This window comes from Vicugna pacos, chromosome 10 (assembly GCF_048564905.1).
Source record: "Vicugna pacos chromosome 10, VicPac4, whole genome shotgun sequence".
NCBI lineage: Eukaryota > Metazoa > Chordata > Mammalia > Artiodactyla > Camelidae > Vicugna > Vicugna pacos.
This window is the reverse complement of record NC_132996.1, coordinates 18,524,598-18,545,567: the sequence shown is the minus strand read 5'-3', so window position 1 is coordinate 18,545,567 and position 20,970 is coordinate 18,524,598. Positions and strand designations below refer to the sequence as shown.

The 20,970-nt window shown below is 38.7% G+C and overlaps 1 protein-coding gene across 11 annotated transcripts in view; it reads right to left on the bottom strand.

Annotated features, from left to right (window-relative positions):
* DLG2 (discs large MAGUK scaffold protein 2) overlaps positions 1-20,970 on the bottom strand; it is a 1,735,130-nt gene that overhangs the window by 635,189 nt on the left and 1,078,971 nt on the right. For all 11 annotated transcript variants that reach the window (XM_072969091.1, XM_072969075.1, XM_006197467.4 and 8 more), the window contains one exon: positions 15,306-15,359. In XM_072969091.1, coding sequence (XP_072825192.1) covers positions 15,306-15,359 — 54 coding nt within the window. The remainder of the gene's footprint in view (positions 1-15,305; positions 15,360-20,970) is intronic.

Here is a 20,970-nt window from a genome sequence, read left to right as displayed (position 1 = left end):
TTTCTCATTATAAACATTTAACCAGTCAACAGAGATGAATATCTCTCAAATTTTAATTGAGTTTAATTTACCACAATAATTTATTTTAAGCCATTAATGTCAGCAATCACATTAATCTCCATATTCGAAGCTTGGCATGTTATAATTTTTCAAGTCACTGAACTCCAAAAAGAAGCTAATTAACAATTCTCTTGGGGGTAACAATACTTAGAGGCATGAACTTGTCATGATATAAATGTTTTAGTCTACTTTTTTCATGAAGAATGCAACATATACAAGAACTAAATATATTTACAAATAACTGAAATGTATTCTGTTTGTAGCCCTACAGCATTATAGGTTCGTTTTTTTCCCCCTTCTGTATTAATCTCTTTCACAACTAGAATTAGTCTATTTGTTTACTGTCTGTCTCCCTCATCATGAATTTAAACTTGTTGAGGGAGGGACAATGATTATCTTAGACACTGCAATATTTCAGCATCCAGCTTACCGCTTGGTATTTGATAGATCATTAATTAACAAATGTTTGCAAAAATATGAAATAAATGACTGAATATATACCTTAGATGTGCATTTCATTCATTTATTCAATGCATTGAGGGGCCTGTGATTTTTTTTTTTCTGGTCATGTTCCAGGTGCTGGAGATTTGGAAATGAATCAGCCCTAGTCTGTATGTTCAAGGAGCGCCATGGTCTAGCTGAAGGCAGATATGTGAGCAAATAATTGAAAATAAGATCAGTCCAAAATGGGTAGGGGATGGATAAGGAGAGTGCTCATGGACTGGAGTAGGAGTGGGATAGGGCATTCCAACTAAAGGAAAAATTCACGTAATTTTACAGAAGTGTGAAGCTGACAGACAAACAGCAATCTTAGATAAAATGGGTGCTCAGGAGGATGAATAGTCCTGGAAGTTAATGGTAGAGACCAAAGGAAAGACCCAGATCACAGAAGACAACATTCTATTCTATAGCAGGTATGAGTTATGGTGGAAGGATGAGAACTTCTAAGATAAACACTGAAAGAAAAAAATCTCTTCCTAAGGAATACTAATAATATTATACAAAGAATGATTGTAGCAAAGACTGCTAACTGCTTCTAAATATCTATTCTCTTCTTAGAAATTGTCAACACACCAAAAAGTTGAATACCCTAACTTCTCTCAGCTAAGTGTGGCCACATGACCATTTTTGGTCAATGAATGAGTTGACTCTTGTGTGTAATTTCTGGAAGTGTCTTTAAAAATACGGAAAACATTTTTCTTAATGCTCCTTCCTGCTACCTGATATGTGATATAATGGTTGGAGCTATGGCAGCCATTTGAGCCATGAGGTGATCAAGAAGTAGGGATCCTTGTGTTAGAATGCTAGAAAAAATGAAGATAGAATCAATCTAGGTCTCTTAATCCCACTTCAACCATGAGTTTCTAGCTTTCTACTTCATTTGTATAAGAGAAAAATGGTTTCTTCCCACTAATTTTGCTACTTTTATTTTGGGATTTGTATGCCACTTATTCTAATTCTGTGTTACATGTAGAGAAATATGGAAGGGCTTCAATAAGGACGTGACATTTGAAGTAGTTACTGAAGGAAAGGAAGGAGATTACTAGAAGACGGGGCATCAGAGAAGTTCCAACATGTATGTGGAAATCATCAAGAACATAGTATGTTAAGGAAACTGAGGGAACTTCTATGTAGTAGGGACACAGGTTATATTGTGGGAAACTGTTAGGGTGGGGAGGACTGGGAAAGGATGACAGGCACAAGAAAAAGCCTTAAATGTCATACTAAAAAGTTTAAATTTTATGAAGCAATTAAGGACCATTAAAGGTTTTTAGGTAGTTAAATGATGGGACCATAACTGGTTTTTATAATACCTCAGAGAGCTCTGTGGACTAAAAGAAGGAAAAGCAAGAAACAGACAAGTTCAGAGGCAACTGCTGGAGTCCGAGTCCTGGAGAGTAGAGAGACCTAGACTAAGGGCCTTGACAGTGAAGACAATGGGGCAGAGACAAGAGACATTTAGCAGACATACTATGCAGACTCTAAGTATTAGTAACCACTTAGGGGAAGAGATATGAAGCAGAAAGAAGTCAGGATGATTCCCAGAAATATAAAATGGCTTGGTCACTTGAGTTAAAGGTGATATTATTCACCAAGACAGGGAATGAAGGAGGAAGAAAGACAAATTAACAAATGCAAATGAAAGTCAGGCTTTGGGGTCTAAGTAGAAGGAAAAACAGAAAAGAAAAACAGGAATATAAAAGCATATCTGGCTCTTTCTTGCATTCAGGTTACAACTTAAATATCACTTCCTCCAAGAATCCTCCAAATTTTCTAAAGAAGCCTGTGCCCTCTCCAATCCCATCATCAAATCACTTTGCTTTATTTTTTTCAGAGTGCTATTAGTTTATAATTTCCTTCCTTTTTGTTTATTGTTTACCTTGATTAGAATGTAAACTTCGTGAGAGTGGAAATTTGTTTGCTCCTAAATAATTGAATTCAAATGTGTCTGACATACAGCAAGAAATTTTGTTCTATGAATATATCATAGTATTTAACAGTAGTACTTAACATAGTACTTAACTCTGAGATCATAAATAAAAATTAAAAATTGAAAGGACCAAAGCCATCACAGAGGCAAGCTCCCTCATCTGATGGGTGACAAAGGAGGTGAGCTCCAGCAGTGCCCAGAAAGACCTGCCCCAAATGACACAGCCAATGAATTGGCAGAAGGCAGAAGATCTGAGTTCAAGTCCAAATGAACGACACCAGCTTCATGAACTTCAGGTCTCGAAGCATCTTTCAGTCTCCTTAGCTTTAAAAAAAAAAATTGCTTCCTTCATGAATATTTTGAGAATAAAATAAAATACACGAAAGCATGTTGTTCAAGACTTTCACCCAATCTATCCCAAATCATTCATTCTCAATACCTACTTATTATTTATTACACACAATGACATCATTAATGTCACTTCTGAGATCTCGTCCCAGTTTGTTTTAACTCTCACAACATATTTTGTATATTTGCAAATTTCCGCTGTTTACCGCACTGTAGAACAATTTCCCTGTCTCTGTCACTCTTTGACCTTTTATTATAAATCAGGTGTAAAACCATTCTCTGTTTGACCTTCGCTGTTTTTGTGTCTTTCTCAGTGTCTTAAGTGAGTAACTTAGCAAATTAAATTTTATTACAACTCCTGAGAGGCAGGGAGCATAACGCTATTCTTAATGTATGCCCCTCCCTACAGGCTGTGTGACCCTGGACAAGTTAAGAATCTATCTTGTGCCTAAGACTCCTCACTCGTAAACTGGAGAAAACAATACACTTTGAAGGGTTATTGTGGGGATTGCATAAATTAACCTATGAAAAAAATTTAGTCATGCCTAGCATATAGTTCAAAAATTATTTGCATTTATTATTCTTTCCATTTATTAAACCACTTATGAAATTGTTCAGATAATTCTCTTATCCGTCCTATGAAATATTTCCAGTTTCCCCCATTTTACTCAATACAAAACTAAGGCTTTGAGAGTTTAAATAACTTCCTCAAGTTCACACAGCTAGTGAAGTGGCAGTGTTGATATTCAAATTCAAGGGCCACTTCTGTTGAACACCAGGTCTATGCTATGGACCATGTCAACATTGTGCTTCATTTTAAAGGAGCCAGGTGATTTCCCCATCAAAGAAGACATTTATAAAACCAAGCTATCACCAAATAAACTTGAATTAAATAAACTTTTGACCAGTAAACATCCTCAAGTAGGAGCAAGAGGCATTAAAATAAGGGGAAAGCTCAGTGAGAAGGGTTGTCAGAAAAAGCTCTGGAAGACTTGGGAAGAGCCTAGCTATTTGACTGCTTCTAATTACATGAAGCCCCAGGTCACTGCAATGACCTACCTAAAGGTCAACCCCAGACCAGCTTTCAGCAGTAGTTTGGCCAGCAAATTTCTTTTCTCAGGTTTGCTGGGGCCCTTAGGCCAAAATGCTTAACCACAGGCCATGTTTCTCTTTTTAATTAACTGAATTACAACTCATAAAAGGCGACATGTGTCAGGAGAACAACCCTTGGAGGGGCATTTACTTAACTTGATCATGTCCGAACCTAGGGGCACGGGCCTTGCAAGGACAGCTTTGTCAGCGGCCGCTGTGTCTGTTACTGAGTTAACAGGGGGCAAGCTCAGCTTGTGACTTATAATGAGTCCACTAAACTAATGATTCCCATTGGAAGGCCTTTCCAGAGTCACAGGGGATTAGAAAGACTAGATGCTTTAACATTCTTGATGATTTATGACACATTATGACACAGCCCACATTGTAGTTACTGTTTTTTTTTTTTTTTTTGCTCCTCAAAATAATAAGCAATGTTAAGTGCTGGCATCTAATTTTGTCATTTCAGCAGAGATCAGTGCTCTCTATTTTATAACTCAAAGTCAGTAGTTCTCAACCTTGGCTGCACAAAGGCATCACTGCGCAAATGGAGAGGTTTTCAACATCCCAATGTTGATGCCCTGGCTACAGTCAGGCCCATTAAGGCCTCAGTACTTTTAAAGCACACACAGAGATAAAATGTGCAGCTATGGTTAAGAACCACTGCTTCAGGGGATCAGGAAAAGTATTAGCAATGTGTTTAAAAGCAACAAACAAACAAAAATTCCCTGAGATTGTCTTTAAAGAGGTCCTGATTTGACGGTGGGCCACTGTTTATCTGCTCCTCTCAGCACACCGCTTGACCGATCTGGCTTTGTTATTTCATGACTACATTTTCTTAATGTAATACCTCATTAGCTTCCTATTCTTTGAGTTGTATGATGCTCCTGAGTTTCCAAAATAAAACACCTCTGGGCAAAACATCATTTGGATCACTTGGTAGAAATCAGGATAATCAAAACATGTTTCTATTAAAGCTGCTTGTGAAGCAAAAACTGCTTTTTCACCAAAGGGAAAGCTCATGAAAGTTCATTTTGCTATTCAAAATATTCAAACAAACCTGGAACTCCTAAGTGATAATTGAGGGGAAATAATTTAGGCTGAGATATAATACACTGAGAAAAGAGAAGACACTAGGGGAAGTCAACCATTGAAAGCCATGTGGGAGAAGGTCCCCGGCATGTACCCATGTGGGACACAGTCTCTTTGCCTTAAATCCTATTGTTATAGATATAGGAGACTGAATCACTTGCATCTTTTAAAAATCAAATCCTCAAAATTTTTTTGCTCCAAATATTAATTATTTTAAAGATGGATTTCTTCTACAAAAAATCGAAGATCAGAGGTAACTGACTGCTCTGTGCCAGGTGCAGTATTAAGTGCCATGTATGCATTACTTCATTTAATAAATGAGCCTATGAGGTAGGTGATGTTACTCTGTTTTATAGGTGAGGAAACTGAGGTGCAGAACTTTCAGGTAATTTGCCCAGAGTTACAGGACTAGCAGGTGGACTAAGAAGGATATAAATTTATGCTTGTTAGAAAAAAATCACAGTAACTCCAATGCCAATATTACAGACTTCTCAGAAAGGCAGACAACTAGCCACTAAGAGAAAGACTGTTTTTTTTTTTTTTACTTTAAAAAAAGGGGCCTGTATCCTGGGGATGAACATAAGGAGGATGAAAAGCAATGGAAAGAAGATTCGAATAAGTTCACATAGTGATGTGTGGGCACCAAAAGGATTTATACTAGAATAGTCACAAAAGAAACAGTCCAATTTCCCAGAGAAGAAGTAACTAGAGTCAACCTTCAGGAAATGGTTTCTGAACAGTATCAGTGAAGAAAAGTCCATATAAAAGTCCAACAAAATTTAACAAGAGAGAGGTAAGATTATAAAATACTCTAAGCATCACATAAAACCCCTGAGGCCCTAGGAAATAATCTTTTAGTAGTTCTGCTTTTCTTTTTTTTTGAAAAAATTTGAAGTAGGGGTTTCTAGCTTCATTCCAATGATAATGTTCTTAAAATTGAAGACAATATAAAGATTTCAAGCCATTTCTCTTTATTACTCTCCTATCATTTCTTTTACTGATTTTGCTTTTTACTCAACTATCATTCTGCTTTTCTCTTTATTTGAGCTTACCCAACTATCCACGATCTCCTTTATCATATATGCCCTATGTTTCCTTTCAAAAATGCATATGAAGGAAAAAAAGCATTTCAAAACCATTATACTTTGAAAGGAGTTGTTATAAGTGAGCATGCTAAATTTCTGCAAATTAAGCTGATAAACTGGGCACCCCACTCTTGGGTGGCAGCAAGCATCTCAAACCATGTGGTCATGTGGATCAAACTAAAACACACACATTTTACCTGACAAATAGAAATGTATTCCTTATTCAATCAGCTAAATTTCAATAATACAACTGAATGTAACAGTGACAAATTCAACTTTTATTGAAATCCTACTATATGCATGGACTTGAGTTACGTGCTCCCTGGAATTTAGAGATCAGGCATATTCTGGCTAACACTGAATGACAACTATTACTAAACAAGGAAGAATGTGGTAAATACTAATTTTGCACAGTAATAATGGTCATCACTTGTTTAATATTTATTATGAGTCAGGCAATATCCAACTATTGTCCCTAATGCTTCCAACCAGTGATCGCTACAGTTATTTATTGAGTGTTTCTGCCTATAAAATGTTTGTGAGGAGATATCCCCCAAATGTGCTAATCTGCAGAATAAGTATATATTTGTACAACAATGATAACATATTATATTTATTATAAAACATATTCAAATGTTGAAATTAGAAATAATGAGACAATATGAAGAGAAGCACCCCGTGCTTCCTGGATCATCTTTAGCCACCCTGGGAGAAAGCCACCAACCACACTGGAGAACACAGCTAGCTATGCTGTGTGGTAGAAACCAGTGGGTGTCCCCTAGTATTCATTATCCTTTCCTTCTATACTGATGGGATCCCCAGTCTTTATCTGGGCCCATGTCAGCCCAGACTAAAGATTACATGTTTCAGTCTCCCACTGCAGCCAGGTGTGGCTTTGTGCCTAAGTTCTGACTCTTGGGATATAAGGGGAAACCAGGTCTACAACTTCACAGAAGTGCCTTTAAAGGCAGGAAATGTGTCCATCTCTCTGTATTTCTTCCAACCTGCTTCTTGGCATGTCATCATGGTGACTATGGGCACAAAGACAACGTGCAAGGGTGGTAGAGCAAGAAGATGAGCTACTTGGGTCCTTTTAAGACCCTATTGCAGGGAGGGTATAGCTCAAGTGGTAGAGCACATGCTTAGCATGCAGAAGGTCCTGGGTTCAATCCCTGGCACCTCTTCTAAAAAAAAAAAAAAAGGCCCTGTGGAGCAGAACAGACATTCCAGTTCTGGACAACCCACTTATGGGCTGTTATATGTGGGAGAAATACATTTGTCTTGCAAAAGCACTGTTATTTTGGTCTCTGTTAAATGCAAATGAACATATATGCTAAATCATATACCATGCAAGATATTTATTGCTCCTTCTACTTACAGATGGCTGAGAAGTATCAGAGAAATTAATTTTCCAAGGTTAGCCAGCTGGTATATGGTAGGATCAAAAGAGCCCAGAGTCTATCCTCTTTCCACTAAATCAGGCGACCTCCTTTGAATAAAATACTATAAAATCAAGGAGGAAGGAGACATTAATTTTGCCTAGAGGGACTGATGAGGGCTTCCTGATAGAGGTGGCAGCTTGATGGGATCTTAATATACGAGTATTATGAGGAGGAAAAGGCCTTCCGGGCAATTGGAACAAAGTGAACAAAGGCAAGGAGATAAGAAAGTATAGAAAAGGCTCAAGAAAAGCTCGTGGCTTATTGCTGTTAAATGACCACTATTGTTTCTTGGATATTTCAGGGCACCAGCTACACAGCAGGCACAGACAAGGGCCAAGAGGTATAGTAGTGAAAAAAGATGTCTCTACTTCTCAAATATATGGGAGGACGATACTACTGGACTGAATAAAGTCCAAATCCCGTATCAAGCAAACAAGGTCTTCATAATCAGACTCTCCTTATTTTTTGATTTTTTAAAAAAGATTCATTCCAGTCTACTTAGGAGTTTGATAATTTTAGAAAAAGGAAACGATAGGAGAGTCACTAAACTTTTAAGAAAGCTTTCAGTAATTGCTTGCGTTTGCCTCCATGTGTGTCATGTATAAGAGCCTTTAAACCTAATGAACCTTTATGGGCCATGAGGACATGGACAATGCCATCCATACAAACATACCCCACAATCTCCTAGGAGAGTATTTTCAAATCTTTAGAAGATTTGAAAATACTCAGCCCTATGAAGGAGAAAATGAAACCAACTCACAAAAGTTGGGGGGGGGCAATTTTATCATTAATTAGGTAATATATATATAAAGCACCTAGAATAAAATGGTCCCTCCATAAACATTAGCTCCCTTCCCTTTCTACTTCTTTCTTACCATTTATTACCTAGAACAGCTCTGTCCAATAGAACTTCCTGGAACGATGAACATATCCTATATCTGCCTTGTTGAATACGGTAGCCACTAGCCATGGTGGTTACTGAGTACTTCAAACGTGGCCAGTACTACTTAGAACTGAATTTTTAATTGTATATTATTTTAATTAAATTTAAATAACCACACTTATTGTAGCTACTGCCTTGGAGAGCACAGGCCCTGAAGCTTATACAACACAGTAGTTGGTCACTAAGTGTGTTGAATTGATCCCTTTCCCTACAGATACGCATATGTTTAAGGTAAAAGAGCAAAAAGAGCAGCTGCCCTGAGGGCAGGCCGAAAGGTGGTGAAAGAACAAAGGCAGCTGGATCCAAAACAAAAAAAGCCATTTCTGCCACACTGACCAATGCTTCTCCAACTTCACTGTGCACACAGATCATTGGGGTTCTTAAAAACACAGATTCTGATTCAATAGGTCTTGAGCGAGAACTTAGGCTCTGTGCTTACAAGCTCCCAGGTACTAATAATGCGGCTAGTCAATGGGCCACATTGCAAGAACACAGATCTAGATGTAGGGAGGCCCACGGGCCTACATAACTGCTCGGCCCTCCCTCTGGACTAGCTATGGCTTCCCCATTCTTGGCTCAACAGTTCAAGATTAAGTCACAGGCATGTTTTGTTTTATCAAAGCCAGTCCTCTCTCCTTGCTTCTTATGATGAACATTTATTAAGCACCTTCTGCATGTAAGGAAGATTACTCGTAACAATGTCTGAGAGGCAAATATTATTCTCATTTTACAAATCATAAAACGAATTTTTAACAGATGGATAATATAACTTAATCAAAACTCAGGCAAGTACTAACTGGCAGAAGTGGGTTTAGAACCCTGTCGCTTCTGAATCCAAAACCTAATCTTTCTCATGAGATTCCTGTTACATGAAGTGTGGTGTGTACAATTTAGTATCAGCCTTACCTGGAAAGTTATTAGAAATGCGGACTCCTAGGCCTCACTCATATACATGCTGAATCAGAATCTGCGTTTTAACATCTCCAGGTGAGTCCTATGCACGTCACTATTCAAGAAGTACTTTGACGTTCCACCTCTCGCCTTTTAGAGCAAAGTACAAATGGAAAGTAAGAGATCTGCTGATTGTGGCAGTTGAGAAATGGACTTAGGTCGGCCAGGTTTGACTGTGGAACAAATATCTATAGCTTTGCCTCTTTGCTAAATTCCTATTGCCTCACGGGCATACTTAAGCCAAAATTAAGCTGCTTTCTAGAAGGTAAGGATTTTTAATTTCTGGATAATACTACAAATCCAACAGATACAAACACCAACAACACAGTTTTAACAGTGTTCGTGGGAAAAACCACAAGCAGCAGCAAACTTGTTTGCTGAAAAATAAATGTACTAAAATCAGCAAGTTCTTCCAAAATACCTCTCCATTATTAATCACTGCCAGAATGGTTCAAAGAAACAAACAATTCTGCTTCTTCTCCCTTCATGGGTAATTCCGGAAAACCATCCAATTAAAAGTGAATAGTAGCCTAAATCACAAGGGTCTATTACTGTACAAAATGACTCAAAGAAATTAATGCCTAAGCGTCCAGCTCTATGACCAAGTGCTTGGTCACCCCATTTCCGTAATACAGCAACTTCCTTCTCAGAGGGCTCTCACCCTCAGCTTCCTGCTGCTGGAATCAATCAGAAATGCCATTTAAACCTTGCTTAACAACTCTTCATCTCAAGCCCATTTTTTGGCTCCCGAATGAACCCCACTGCTCACTTGATTGCTTCTCTAGGTCCCTGAATCCACATTATCTTTTATTTTCTCTCATCCCCCTCTCTTCTCACCCATCTTCACTCACATTTTCAACCTTTCCTTGGGCCATTTTATCCCCTTTAAACCACTCTCTTGTCCTCTGCCCCAGAATCAAAGCTGTACCTGCATCCAATAAGCTCTCCCATTTAAAGCTCTCTACAAAAATCTCACTGATAATATTATGAGAATATTATGGTTTTCAAATAGCTTTTGCATAAATGATCTTCTTGGCAGTCAAATACAATGGGTGATATACTAAGGACTCAAAAAATTTTAACCTAAGTCTTCCTTCTTTCCTCTCCTCTCTCTCCTTCACTTTCCTGGGAGGTTTTCCAAGACACAGTTCTGGAATTTCTGGAATAAATTCCCTTGTCTCTACTATTATTTCTACCTCTAGAAACAATGTATCACACAACAAAGTGTCTCACCGGAAAGTAGAATCATCACATTGCCAATACTTGCTAGATATCCCTTTTATTTTTCAGTATTTTCCCTTGGACATCCTTAATAATGTAGACACCCACTCCCCTTACCAATTGAATCAGGTCCCTTTGACACTTTAATTGTTTATTCCTAGTGATATTTTTAAAGTGTGAGATTCCTTCTTTGGTACCGAATTTTTTTTTTTTTTTTTTTTTTTTTTTTACTTTGGGACATACACAGATAATGTAGCCCTTTTATTTAAGGCTTTGGTGTGATACCTTCTTATTTAGCAAACATTCGCTCCTTCCTCTTCTTTGAACTTGGCAATATGACTTGCTTTGGCCACTGGGGTGTTAGTGGATGTGATGTGAGCAGAAGCTATAGCTGTGCTTATGTTCTGGGCTTATCCTTTCGGGCTTCAGCCATCACAATGAAAATAAAATACTTTGGGTAGTAAAGTCCCACCCCCCAGGACCCCAGAATAAAATATGTGAAGCAGAAATGCTCCAGCCAACCAGCACACACTTATGGAAGAAATGAGTGCTTACTGTTGTTCTGTGCTACTGGTTTTGTGGTTGTTGGTTACACACCAAAAATGGACTGTTATGTGGAGTAACAGTAAATGGTAGACCAAGCTCTACCATTTACTAGTTGAGCGAGAATATCTGTTATCTGTAAAATGAGAGGTTTGCATTCATTGAGCCCCAAGTTACTTCACAAGATTTAAAACTCATGATTCTTAAGTACACCACTTCCCACAGTATATTTTCAGAAAACAGGTCAAAATCTAACCACTGTGAAATGAACGCTAGAGAAGGATGGAGAGAAAAGGCACCCTAGAATCTCTCTAACTTTATTTTTCTAAATCACACAGAATGGAATTTGTTTGAATGGTGTTCAGTATAGAACTCTGAGGGGGTATGCTGGAGGGAGGAAGGAAGTCAGGAGAGGAGGCTTCCACACCAGTTGGCTACAGAGTCCAGAGAGGGCGAACATGCCACTTTTTCACTAAGTCAGCCTCAGGGAGCTGGACTTACAGATCACACCCAGTCTCTACTCACCCTGAACTCTCTAGAAGCAGAGTAATTTTAATATCTGGCATAAGACAATATTCAGTAGACAATGGGGAAGAATAAACAGATTGAGTAAAAAATGGAAACTACAGAATGCTGAAATGGGGATTTTCTTTTTCTCTCCTTGCTTTTTTTTTTTTAGCCCTGAGTGATTTTATCGTCATAGAGGGGATTTTGGTTTTGCATCAGAGGCTGGACTGTATCACACGTAAGGTCCCACCCAACGTTAAAAATGTCATGATATCATACAAGAATGAGTTTACTAGAAGCATTCATGCATAAGAACCTCAGTGACCCCCTTGTTAATGGGAGACACTTCAAGAGCGCTAAGATCTAACATTCCTTAAAAAAAAAAAAGCAGAAAACTCTTTAAATATCTTTTGTATCTTTATTAGACAGTTACTTAAAAATTTCCTTTGACCAGAGATTTCCTCCTGTTACTCAACTGACATTTGCATGTATGCCAAGGAATCATTTCCACGAGGGCCATATATTTCTAAAACCAAATTTGCTAATTGGCAAAATTAATACGTTTACTTGTAACGAAATTATTTTTGAGGAAGATTTTAATATACAACTTAAAATTTGCCATTTAGGTAATATTTTAAAGAAGGAAATATTCTTCTGCAACATGACTGAAATGCTCTGGGGAACTCTGAAATTGTTTTTTCATTAAGTAGAGCTGAAATTATGTGAACAACTAGAACACAAGACAGAAAAGAGGAAAACAAACTACAGAACACCAGGGAATGAGACAACAGACGGCAAGCAACAGTGATTTGTTCAAGGTCACTCAGTGAGTCAGGAACAAAGGGGAGGGTTAGGCCTGTGTCAAGACCCAAAGCACATCTACATGAATGATAGTGTACTAAATCTGCCATTTACCAATATATAATATATTCATGTTACTTCTACATGAGGGAGTATATTAATATTTAACATTCTGTCAGAGTCTAGTACATGTTACTTCGTAAGTGTTAATTAAATGAAACAAGTAAACCCCTATTAACCAGAAGTTAACAAAGCACAACTTCACATACATAACCTCATCAGATCCTCACACCAGCTCTAAGGTAGATATTATAATTCCTGTCTCATAGAATCAACTTAGGTCCAGAAAGATTAACTGAATTGCTCAACAACACACTGCCAATGAGAATTGGGGCCTTTTCATCAGACTCAGCAAACCTCTCTTAAGATCCTACTCTTAAGAAAACTCAAAAGAGAGTTTGCATTAAGTACAAAAAAGTTAAAGATAATTTTTAAAAAATCCCTTTGAAGAACTCAAAATCAGATACAAAACTGATATTTAGCAGAATGAGAGCAATTTGATCAATTTGCTGTAAGTAGCTGATTTATTAGCCAGTGAGTTGGGACATCCATCGAGTATGTCTGTTCAAAGTCCTTAGATCCTTGTTGATAAATTATTTGTACATGAGGGCATCTGGAAGTGAGCCATGAAAACCTGAATAAAGGGCTTTGAAATAATATAGATCTAGCACAAGTCAGCAGTCCCACTTACAAAATCAAGTCTCTGTGCTCCACGTCTACTTCTTCAAAGCACTGCTCATCGGCTTTAAGTGATGTCAGTGGATATAGTAAAGAGGTTAACTCTATTATAAAGACATGAAATTCTGCAATATATACATGGATCCCTGCCCCAAGGGTATTGAAGCTTCTGTGACAAGTTGTCTTTCACTCAGAGCTACATGTTGCCGAGGAGTAAGTAAACAAACTTTGTTCCTAAGCTGAGAGGCAGAAAATGAGGGAGGGAAGGAGGGAAGGAGGAAACAAGCAGCAGCAAGATCAGAGTTAAGGAAGGGCTCAAGTTCCACAGCCAGGCTTCCTCAGTTCATTCTTGGCTCTGCCTCTTACTGCACAATTTTGAGAAACTTACTTAACCTCTTTAAGGACTCAGTTTCCTCATCTGTAAAATGGAGAAATTACCAGTACTTATCTCATAGGGTTGTTATGAGGACTGCACGAGTTAATACTTGTTAAGTGCTGAAAACAGTATCAGGTATACAGTAATTTCAATGTATGTTTGATAAATAAAGGAAAGAAGAGAGAATAGTGAACACTATATGTCTTTATATTTTGCTTGCTTCCTTTCTCAGAGCCCTTTAATTTCCACAGCTGGGGCCACTTGATTCCTACCAGTAACCTTAACCCCATTTCCAGGCGGACCCCAGATGACTCTTGTTCAGAAAGAGCTATGAAGCCCTAGTTCAGTAGTTCAGGTGATTCAGCATTAAGTCAAGCTTGCTGTTATTCTTGTCCTGACCCCGTGTCCCAGTTTTAGTCACTTGTCCCTATAATCAAGTCCCAACCCTGTACTCCAGTTCTTGCATCCCGCTCCCCTGGGGCTGAGTCCTGGCTTGCAGAACCTGCTCAGGACCTCCAGTTCCTTGGAGGCAGGTCTCTCCTGAAGGGCAGCCTTTGGACTAGACACACTTTGTTTGGCACACACAGTGTTTGAACTTTTGAGAATGAGTCACTTGTATTAAAAATTGTATAAATGATTCAAATTTCTGACTTCTTTTGAAAAGAACTGAATGTTCTGGCAACATCTGGTTCCCCCTTCCCTTTGGTACCAAACAACTAGAGCCAAGTGGCAGCTGCCCCTTTGGGAGGCCACGTGCTCTTTATTCTCCACTCTCTGGACACCTCCTGCTCCGTTTGTTTCTATGATTTGTTTGGTCCTTGTAGACATTTGAGGTTGGATTCTAAGACTGAGAATAGCCCATACTGACCAAGCACTTTGTACTCATTTAATCAAAGACCAGGGAGGGATCTGTTTATTCTTGTCCATTATGCCTACAGTCCCTCTCCATGCTTCAAACTTGCCTGCACATATCCATGTCTGTCTTGTCTTCCTAAATCACTATCCTCTATCCATCAGCTAGGGTCACTCACAAGGCCTTGGTGGACCTCCATAAAGTCAACCACTCACCCACATTGAGGCCCACTCTCCAGCCTGTCTTCAAGAACTTTGGCCATCATAGTGGTTGTAATTCAGATACAAAATTTGGGGCTTTACTGATCTGTCTGTTCCTATTATCTCATGCTTTTATAAAACTACACATCTCATTATCTGTAGATGGACTTTACCCTCACAAAACTTTGGCTCCAATTCTTGTTAGAAGCCCAGCAAAATCCATCAAATATTTATTGATCAGTTATTATATTCTAGGCTCTATCATAGAAATTGATCTGAGTATTCCTTTACTAAGAAACCCAAAGAAGTCTGTTCATCTCTTTTATTAACAATTCAATCTCTCTTCAGTGAACCACCTAAGAAACTAACATTTGATCATAACTGGCTGTGTTTTTTTCTCATGACAGTCTCTCGTGCTTTACAAAATGGTGAACAAAAGAGGAAAATATCTGCATGACAAAACAGATTCAGCAAATATCAAAAGAAAGCTCACAAAACTCATTCTAGACATCATTTCACGAGATTGTCTGGATTGGTTAAAACTGAGTATGTATTAAATTTTAAATACAGCTGATTAAGTTTGACCACAGTTTTTAAAGACAGTCTTAATAAAAATGTTACTTACATAAGGAATCGTGTCCAGAGTATCTGTGTTGACAATTATAGGAGCAGGGCTGGCCTGAAAAAGAGAAGTAGAAGAACATTTTAAAGAACAAGTAGTCTATTCTGAGATAGGATCTGTTAACTTATTTAACCAGGAGCTCAGCAGTGTTTCTTGAGAACCTGTATAGGGACTATGTCAGATACTGGGGAGAGAATGAAGGGGCTCAGGGTTCCCTACACCCTCCTCCCTTCAATTATTTGTTTGCTACCCACATAATGAAATGAAGTAAGCACGAGAGCTTAAACTTCAGGAGGTGAGGATTTGTGCAGTGTAAAGGGCAAGGACTTCTAATAAAATTGGTGAGGAGTTACAATTTCTTTACAAAATGGCTGTGCTAAAGAAATTTGACTTCTCTCTTGTGGAAGCAAAGTTAAACCTAAAACAATGTAACTCCTTAAACTGGCTTGTAAGTTTGCTGTATTCATGCAAAATTAGTTCACATACCGACATCTTACATAGGTTTACCTATTACACGTGCTGTGTTATAGCTTTTGTCATTTATGTACCTCTGATCATATACTTTAGAAATCCTTAGAAAATTAATAATTAGTCAAAGATGGCAGAAGACCACATTAGATATGCTAAACTTTCTTTAAAAAAAAACTTTATACAAACTACAGTCATTCCTTTTAACGTTGAGTAGGAATCTGTGTAAAACTGATAAAGGAGTGCTACAAGCCAAGTCATTAGAAAATGAGATTGCAATCTATTTGCATCAACCAATCTGACTTCATGAATATTGAGTAAATCTATCTTTATTTTCTAGTTTCTAGAATTTTCACAGCAACTTTTCCTTCATCCCCCGAAGGATCTTTAATCTCCTTCCCAAATTGCAGATTTCATTTAGATAGAGGAAATCGTCTCATCATGATTAATCGAGAGCTGTCCTATACGACACGGTAGTTTGCGCAAGTCCTCAAATTTGGGGACATTTCATTAGCTGTGCCCTCTGGAGTTACCAGAGTTAACAGCTTTTTAATGTCAATCTGTGCCTATGGAATCCTAGTCAAATGATAAAACAAATAGCAATCCAGCAGATTTTACAGAACAAAATTTCAGGTTTTAACTAAAAACACTGGGCACTGAAAATATGACCCTGTTCTGCACACCTTCGTAGTCGGTCAACTAGACAGTCATGGTTTATTTGTTAACTCCTAGTAGCAAGCACCCTGTAGATAAATAGGGGCTCTGGGGAAAGACAGTTCCACTGGACCCCCACCAAAAGACAGTGCTTGTTAAGATGCATGCGGTATAGGAAGAGGAACATGAGGTTTAGAGTCAGGAGAACTGGGCTCAAGTTTGGTTTAACAACTTCCTGATTATAAGATTTGAGGGCTCAGCAACTTCTTGGTAATGTGATCTGGGGGCAAGTCCACTAACCCTCTTCATCTCATTTTCCTTCTCTGTAGAATGGAAATAGAACCAATCATCTTCTCAAAATGTTGTTTGAAGATTAAATGAGGTGATATACTTGAATGTGTTTTATAAACATAAATTTCACAATCAATGTTAAATATTATTATTAGTTAGTGTCCCTAAAGATTGACTATCATAAGGATATATTATTGGATCATTTGTGAATTGTTTAAGCCCCAGAGATCTCAATGCTATGTTAGTGGCTACATCTGCACTAAAGAGAACTGATTAGATTCTGTTAATTATCATTGATTAAGTATACATTACTTATCCATTTATAGGAATATGCAAATATGTCCTCATTTAATCTCCACAAAACCATACTGATGAGGCATTCTTGCCACTCCCCCTATGTTATAGATGAGAAAACTGAGGCTCAGGGAATTTGAAAGCTGAGATTTAACACTGACCTTTCTGATCTCAAAATCCTTTTTTCCCCACACTAAGCTGCTCTATGAGTCCATTACCTAGGTGCCTCCATCACAAGAGCCTTGCAGTGATTTGAGATCTCTAACTGGAGCAGCAAGTAAGACCCAGGCAAAGCAGAGATCACCCTGAAGGGAAGAGATGCCTCAGAGTCTTGCATATTAGATGTTGAAAGGAACCCAGTGATTCTAAAACGGTTTTGTAGTTGTTGTTTGTTTTTCAATTTTGATGATGTTTCTTCTATGCTTTCTAATCGGTTTCCAGGACTCCCAAAAACATTTGTGTCTTGTCTCCTTGATTAGACTGAAAACTCTGAGACTCATACCCCAAACTGGTATTTCCCCTTATTATCTAGTATACTTTGATCAATAAATGTGCATTGATTTGATTTGGGACTTTCAAGATATTTTACTTTGGTTTTGCCTCTTACAGATTGCATTAACGTGGTCTGGAAATAAATTTTTATGCATAAGCCCATTTCCTATACAATGCCATTTACCATTTTTGTATGTTCATGTTGCTAATCTCCATTTCATGTATGTAAATTTGGTCTTTCCAATTAGACTCTTTGTTTAAAAAATGACAAGGACTGTATACTTTCCTAGAATTCTTCACAGCACCTGGGTACACAGAAGGAGCTCAGTAAATACTTAGGAATCATTGACTAAATGTAGCTATAAAATATAGTATAAAGAAAAGTAATGCTTTTGTAAGCTTTGGAGAGCATTTCTAAGATAATCCCAAAGTATCTTATGTTATAGTGATAAACTTTTCAATATCCACAACCACTTTCTTTCTTTAACCACTCTCTAACACTTAATTATCCAGTTTTATAAAATAACAATTAATTATCTCAGAAATGCAGGATGATAACTGTGAATCCTGAAGTACAATCTATGTTATGGGGAAAGCTTATGGCTCCTTTATGGTGCTAAAAAGAGCCAGGAGCAGTTAATGCCTATGTCTATAAAAGTCACTAAAAATGCACAAATAAATGTGTGTGTAGATTGTGGGAATACACACATATATGACATACATCTGACACTGACAACTCCCTGATCGAAATGCCAAGGAGATGCTATGGTGAGCTGTTGTGAATAACACAATATCCCAGCTTATAGCAAGAGGGAAGAATAAAGTTAACCATAGAGGAGACAGAAGTGAAGAGACAGAATATTGATACAGTGTAATTTACTAGATCAAGTTATTCATGAATTCCTCCTACCACTTTCCTATCTTTGGGTCCCATGGGATACCCAAATATTCTTATATTACATCAATAACTTTGCTTATGCTAGTAAAACATAAACTGTTGCTTGCCACCAAGAGAACTTAACGAATAAAGAATCTTACATAATGAATGCAAATTTTCAAAGAAGTTTATTAATTCCGACTCATGTGGCTACTGCTTAAAACTTGTTAAGCCAGATCTGTGAAGGACCTCTGACGTAAATGGGCGGGTGGACACAGGGTCAGAGGCGGCCTCTTCAAACAAGGTATTGGCAGCAGCCAATCAGCCGAAGAACACACTCTGGGAGGCTGAGTTGTGGTAAGTGTAGTCTAACCAGCTGCAAGGGCAGAAGACCGAGTCCAGGCCTATAGCTAAACTCTTAAGAAGCAAAGCAGAAAAGGAGGAAACCCACACAGTCAAGTGACCGAGATGCAGCAGGAACGGAACAGCACCACGCGTGCGGCTAGGAACTGAGCAGGGATTTCAGCTGACCTGGAACATGCAAGTACAAGGCAGGCGGTTGTCAGGAGGCCAACTTAAGCAGGAGGTAAAGAACATATGAGCTGTTCCGGGGGCCTACTGTCTTTGGTTTATCTCCTTAGCCTTAAAGGACAAGGCTCCTGAATAGGCAAGAAGTAACAAAGGTCTATACACGGTGTGGCATGACGACTTAAAACAAAATGGAAGCCGCTGAGAGTTTTTAAATGAGTCCATCGGTGTGTGCATACGATTTCACTGCGAGAGGCGGAGGTCTCAGAACCTCAAGATGAGTATTAGCTGGCTTAGCCTGACTGCTACAAGATGCCATATTAACAGTCTTTTAGCTTCACAATCCACACAGAGGGCTGCCATCAGGGTGAGCCCCACTCATACCATGATCCATTCCTAACGAAGGAAACAGAACCTGAGGGTCATTACCCACATACCCAATCAGGCCGGAAATGAGGTATCTACCACTAAGTACTGAACTGGTATACTAAAGACTGAACTCAGGATAACTTTCTTTTGTATTAGGTTTTCTCCGTAACCATTTAAGTTTTCAGAATGTTGGCCCATTCTGGAAATCTTTAAAAATGTGATGTGGTTGGGAGTGGGGGCACTTCTGCCTTAATACACTGTCTCTAGTTCTCTGCTGGACTGAAGCCCTTCCATCCTTCTGCTGCTTCTTCACAGCCTGTTGGGCTGGAGCCACACATCCCTAAATGTCAGCAGGGTCCTACTCCCACTTGAATTTATCTACTCCTGCCAGGATTTACCTACTTAAGGAGGATTTGCTGTTGCTTGGCTGAGCATCATCACACCTGGAATCCATGGCACCGTGACCCCACCACACCTCGACCTCCTGATGTACTAACACTGGGAAGGATGGTAACGCAGGCAAGCACTTACATAGCACTTATTTCTATCAATTAACTTATCTAATCCTCCAATTCTATATCTAATCAATGAGACACTGTCAATGTCCATTTCCAGTGAGAAAACAGAGGTTAAGTAACTTTCCCAAAGCTGTACATCTGGTACACAGACCATCTTCAAACCCAAATGGTCTGACAGTCTGGCTCAGAGTCCGAGCTCTTGACAACCAAGCTCTACTGCCTTTCAGAATGGCAGAACTCTTTGTTTTCTAATTTTGACTGCTCACCAACAACTCAGAGGCAGCCCAAAGCCAAACTAGACCTATCCACCTTAGTTCCCGAGCCCTTCCCTCCTTACTCTGGCCCAGATACTGGGCCCTAGTGCATCGTGTGAGCAGGCCTGCAGGTGCCATGACTGAGGAGAAGGCTAAGCTCAGGCTGACTCAGTCAGGATGTTTTTGAGTAAGTGCCAAAGGAAGTGTTTGGTACATGACTGATTTAAGACATACTGATGGTTATACGAGACAGGAGGAACCAGATAGGAAGAACAAATCCACTCTAGAATCATCAACTTTGAAGCTGGGGCCTTAGGAATTATTTAATTCCATCCTTTCATTTTACAAATATCAAACGTAGACAGAGAAAGCAAGTGGCATGCCCAAGAGCTCATAATTACTTGCTATCAACACAGAAGGTAGGATAACAACACAAATAACAAAACATTAGCATTCATTGAATGACTACTATGTTCTGGGGCTGTAATAAATACTTTAGATACATCAATGCATTTACTTCTCAAAATGTCTTCAAGATTATTGTTCCCACTTAAAAAAAATTAGAGAAAAAAGAAAGGGAGGCTCAAAGTGGCTAAAACACTTGCCTAAGGTCACAAACCAAAGAGGTGCCACAACCAGGTGTCAAACCCAGGCCTTTCAAGCCCCAGAACCCATGCTGGTAGCCACCACCACCTCTTGATTCCCTTTCCTGAGTTTTTCCAGGTAAGGCTGAGAAATGCAGTTATTTTCTGCCCTGAAAGTTGCTAGTTTCCCTTTCACAGTCTCACCGTACTGACTCAGATTCAATTCCCCAATTCTCAGAGGGTTTCTAGGTCCCTTAGTCTCTTTCAAAACCCCGCTTAAAAATGGGACAATGCTATTTTCCAGTTAACCTATTTCCCAAGAAGTTAGCTAGGGAAATA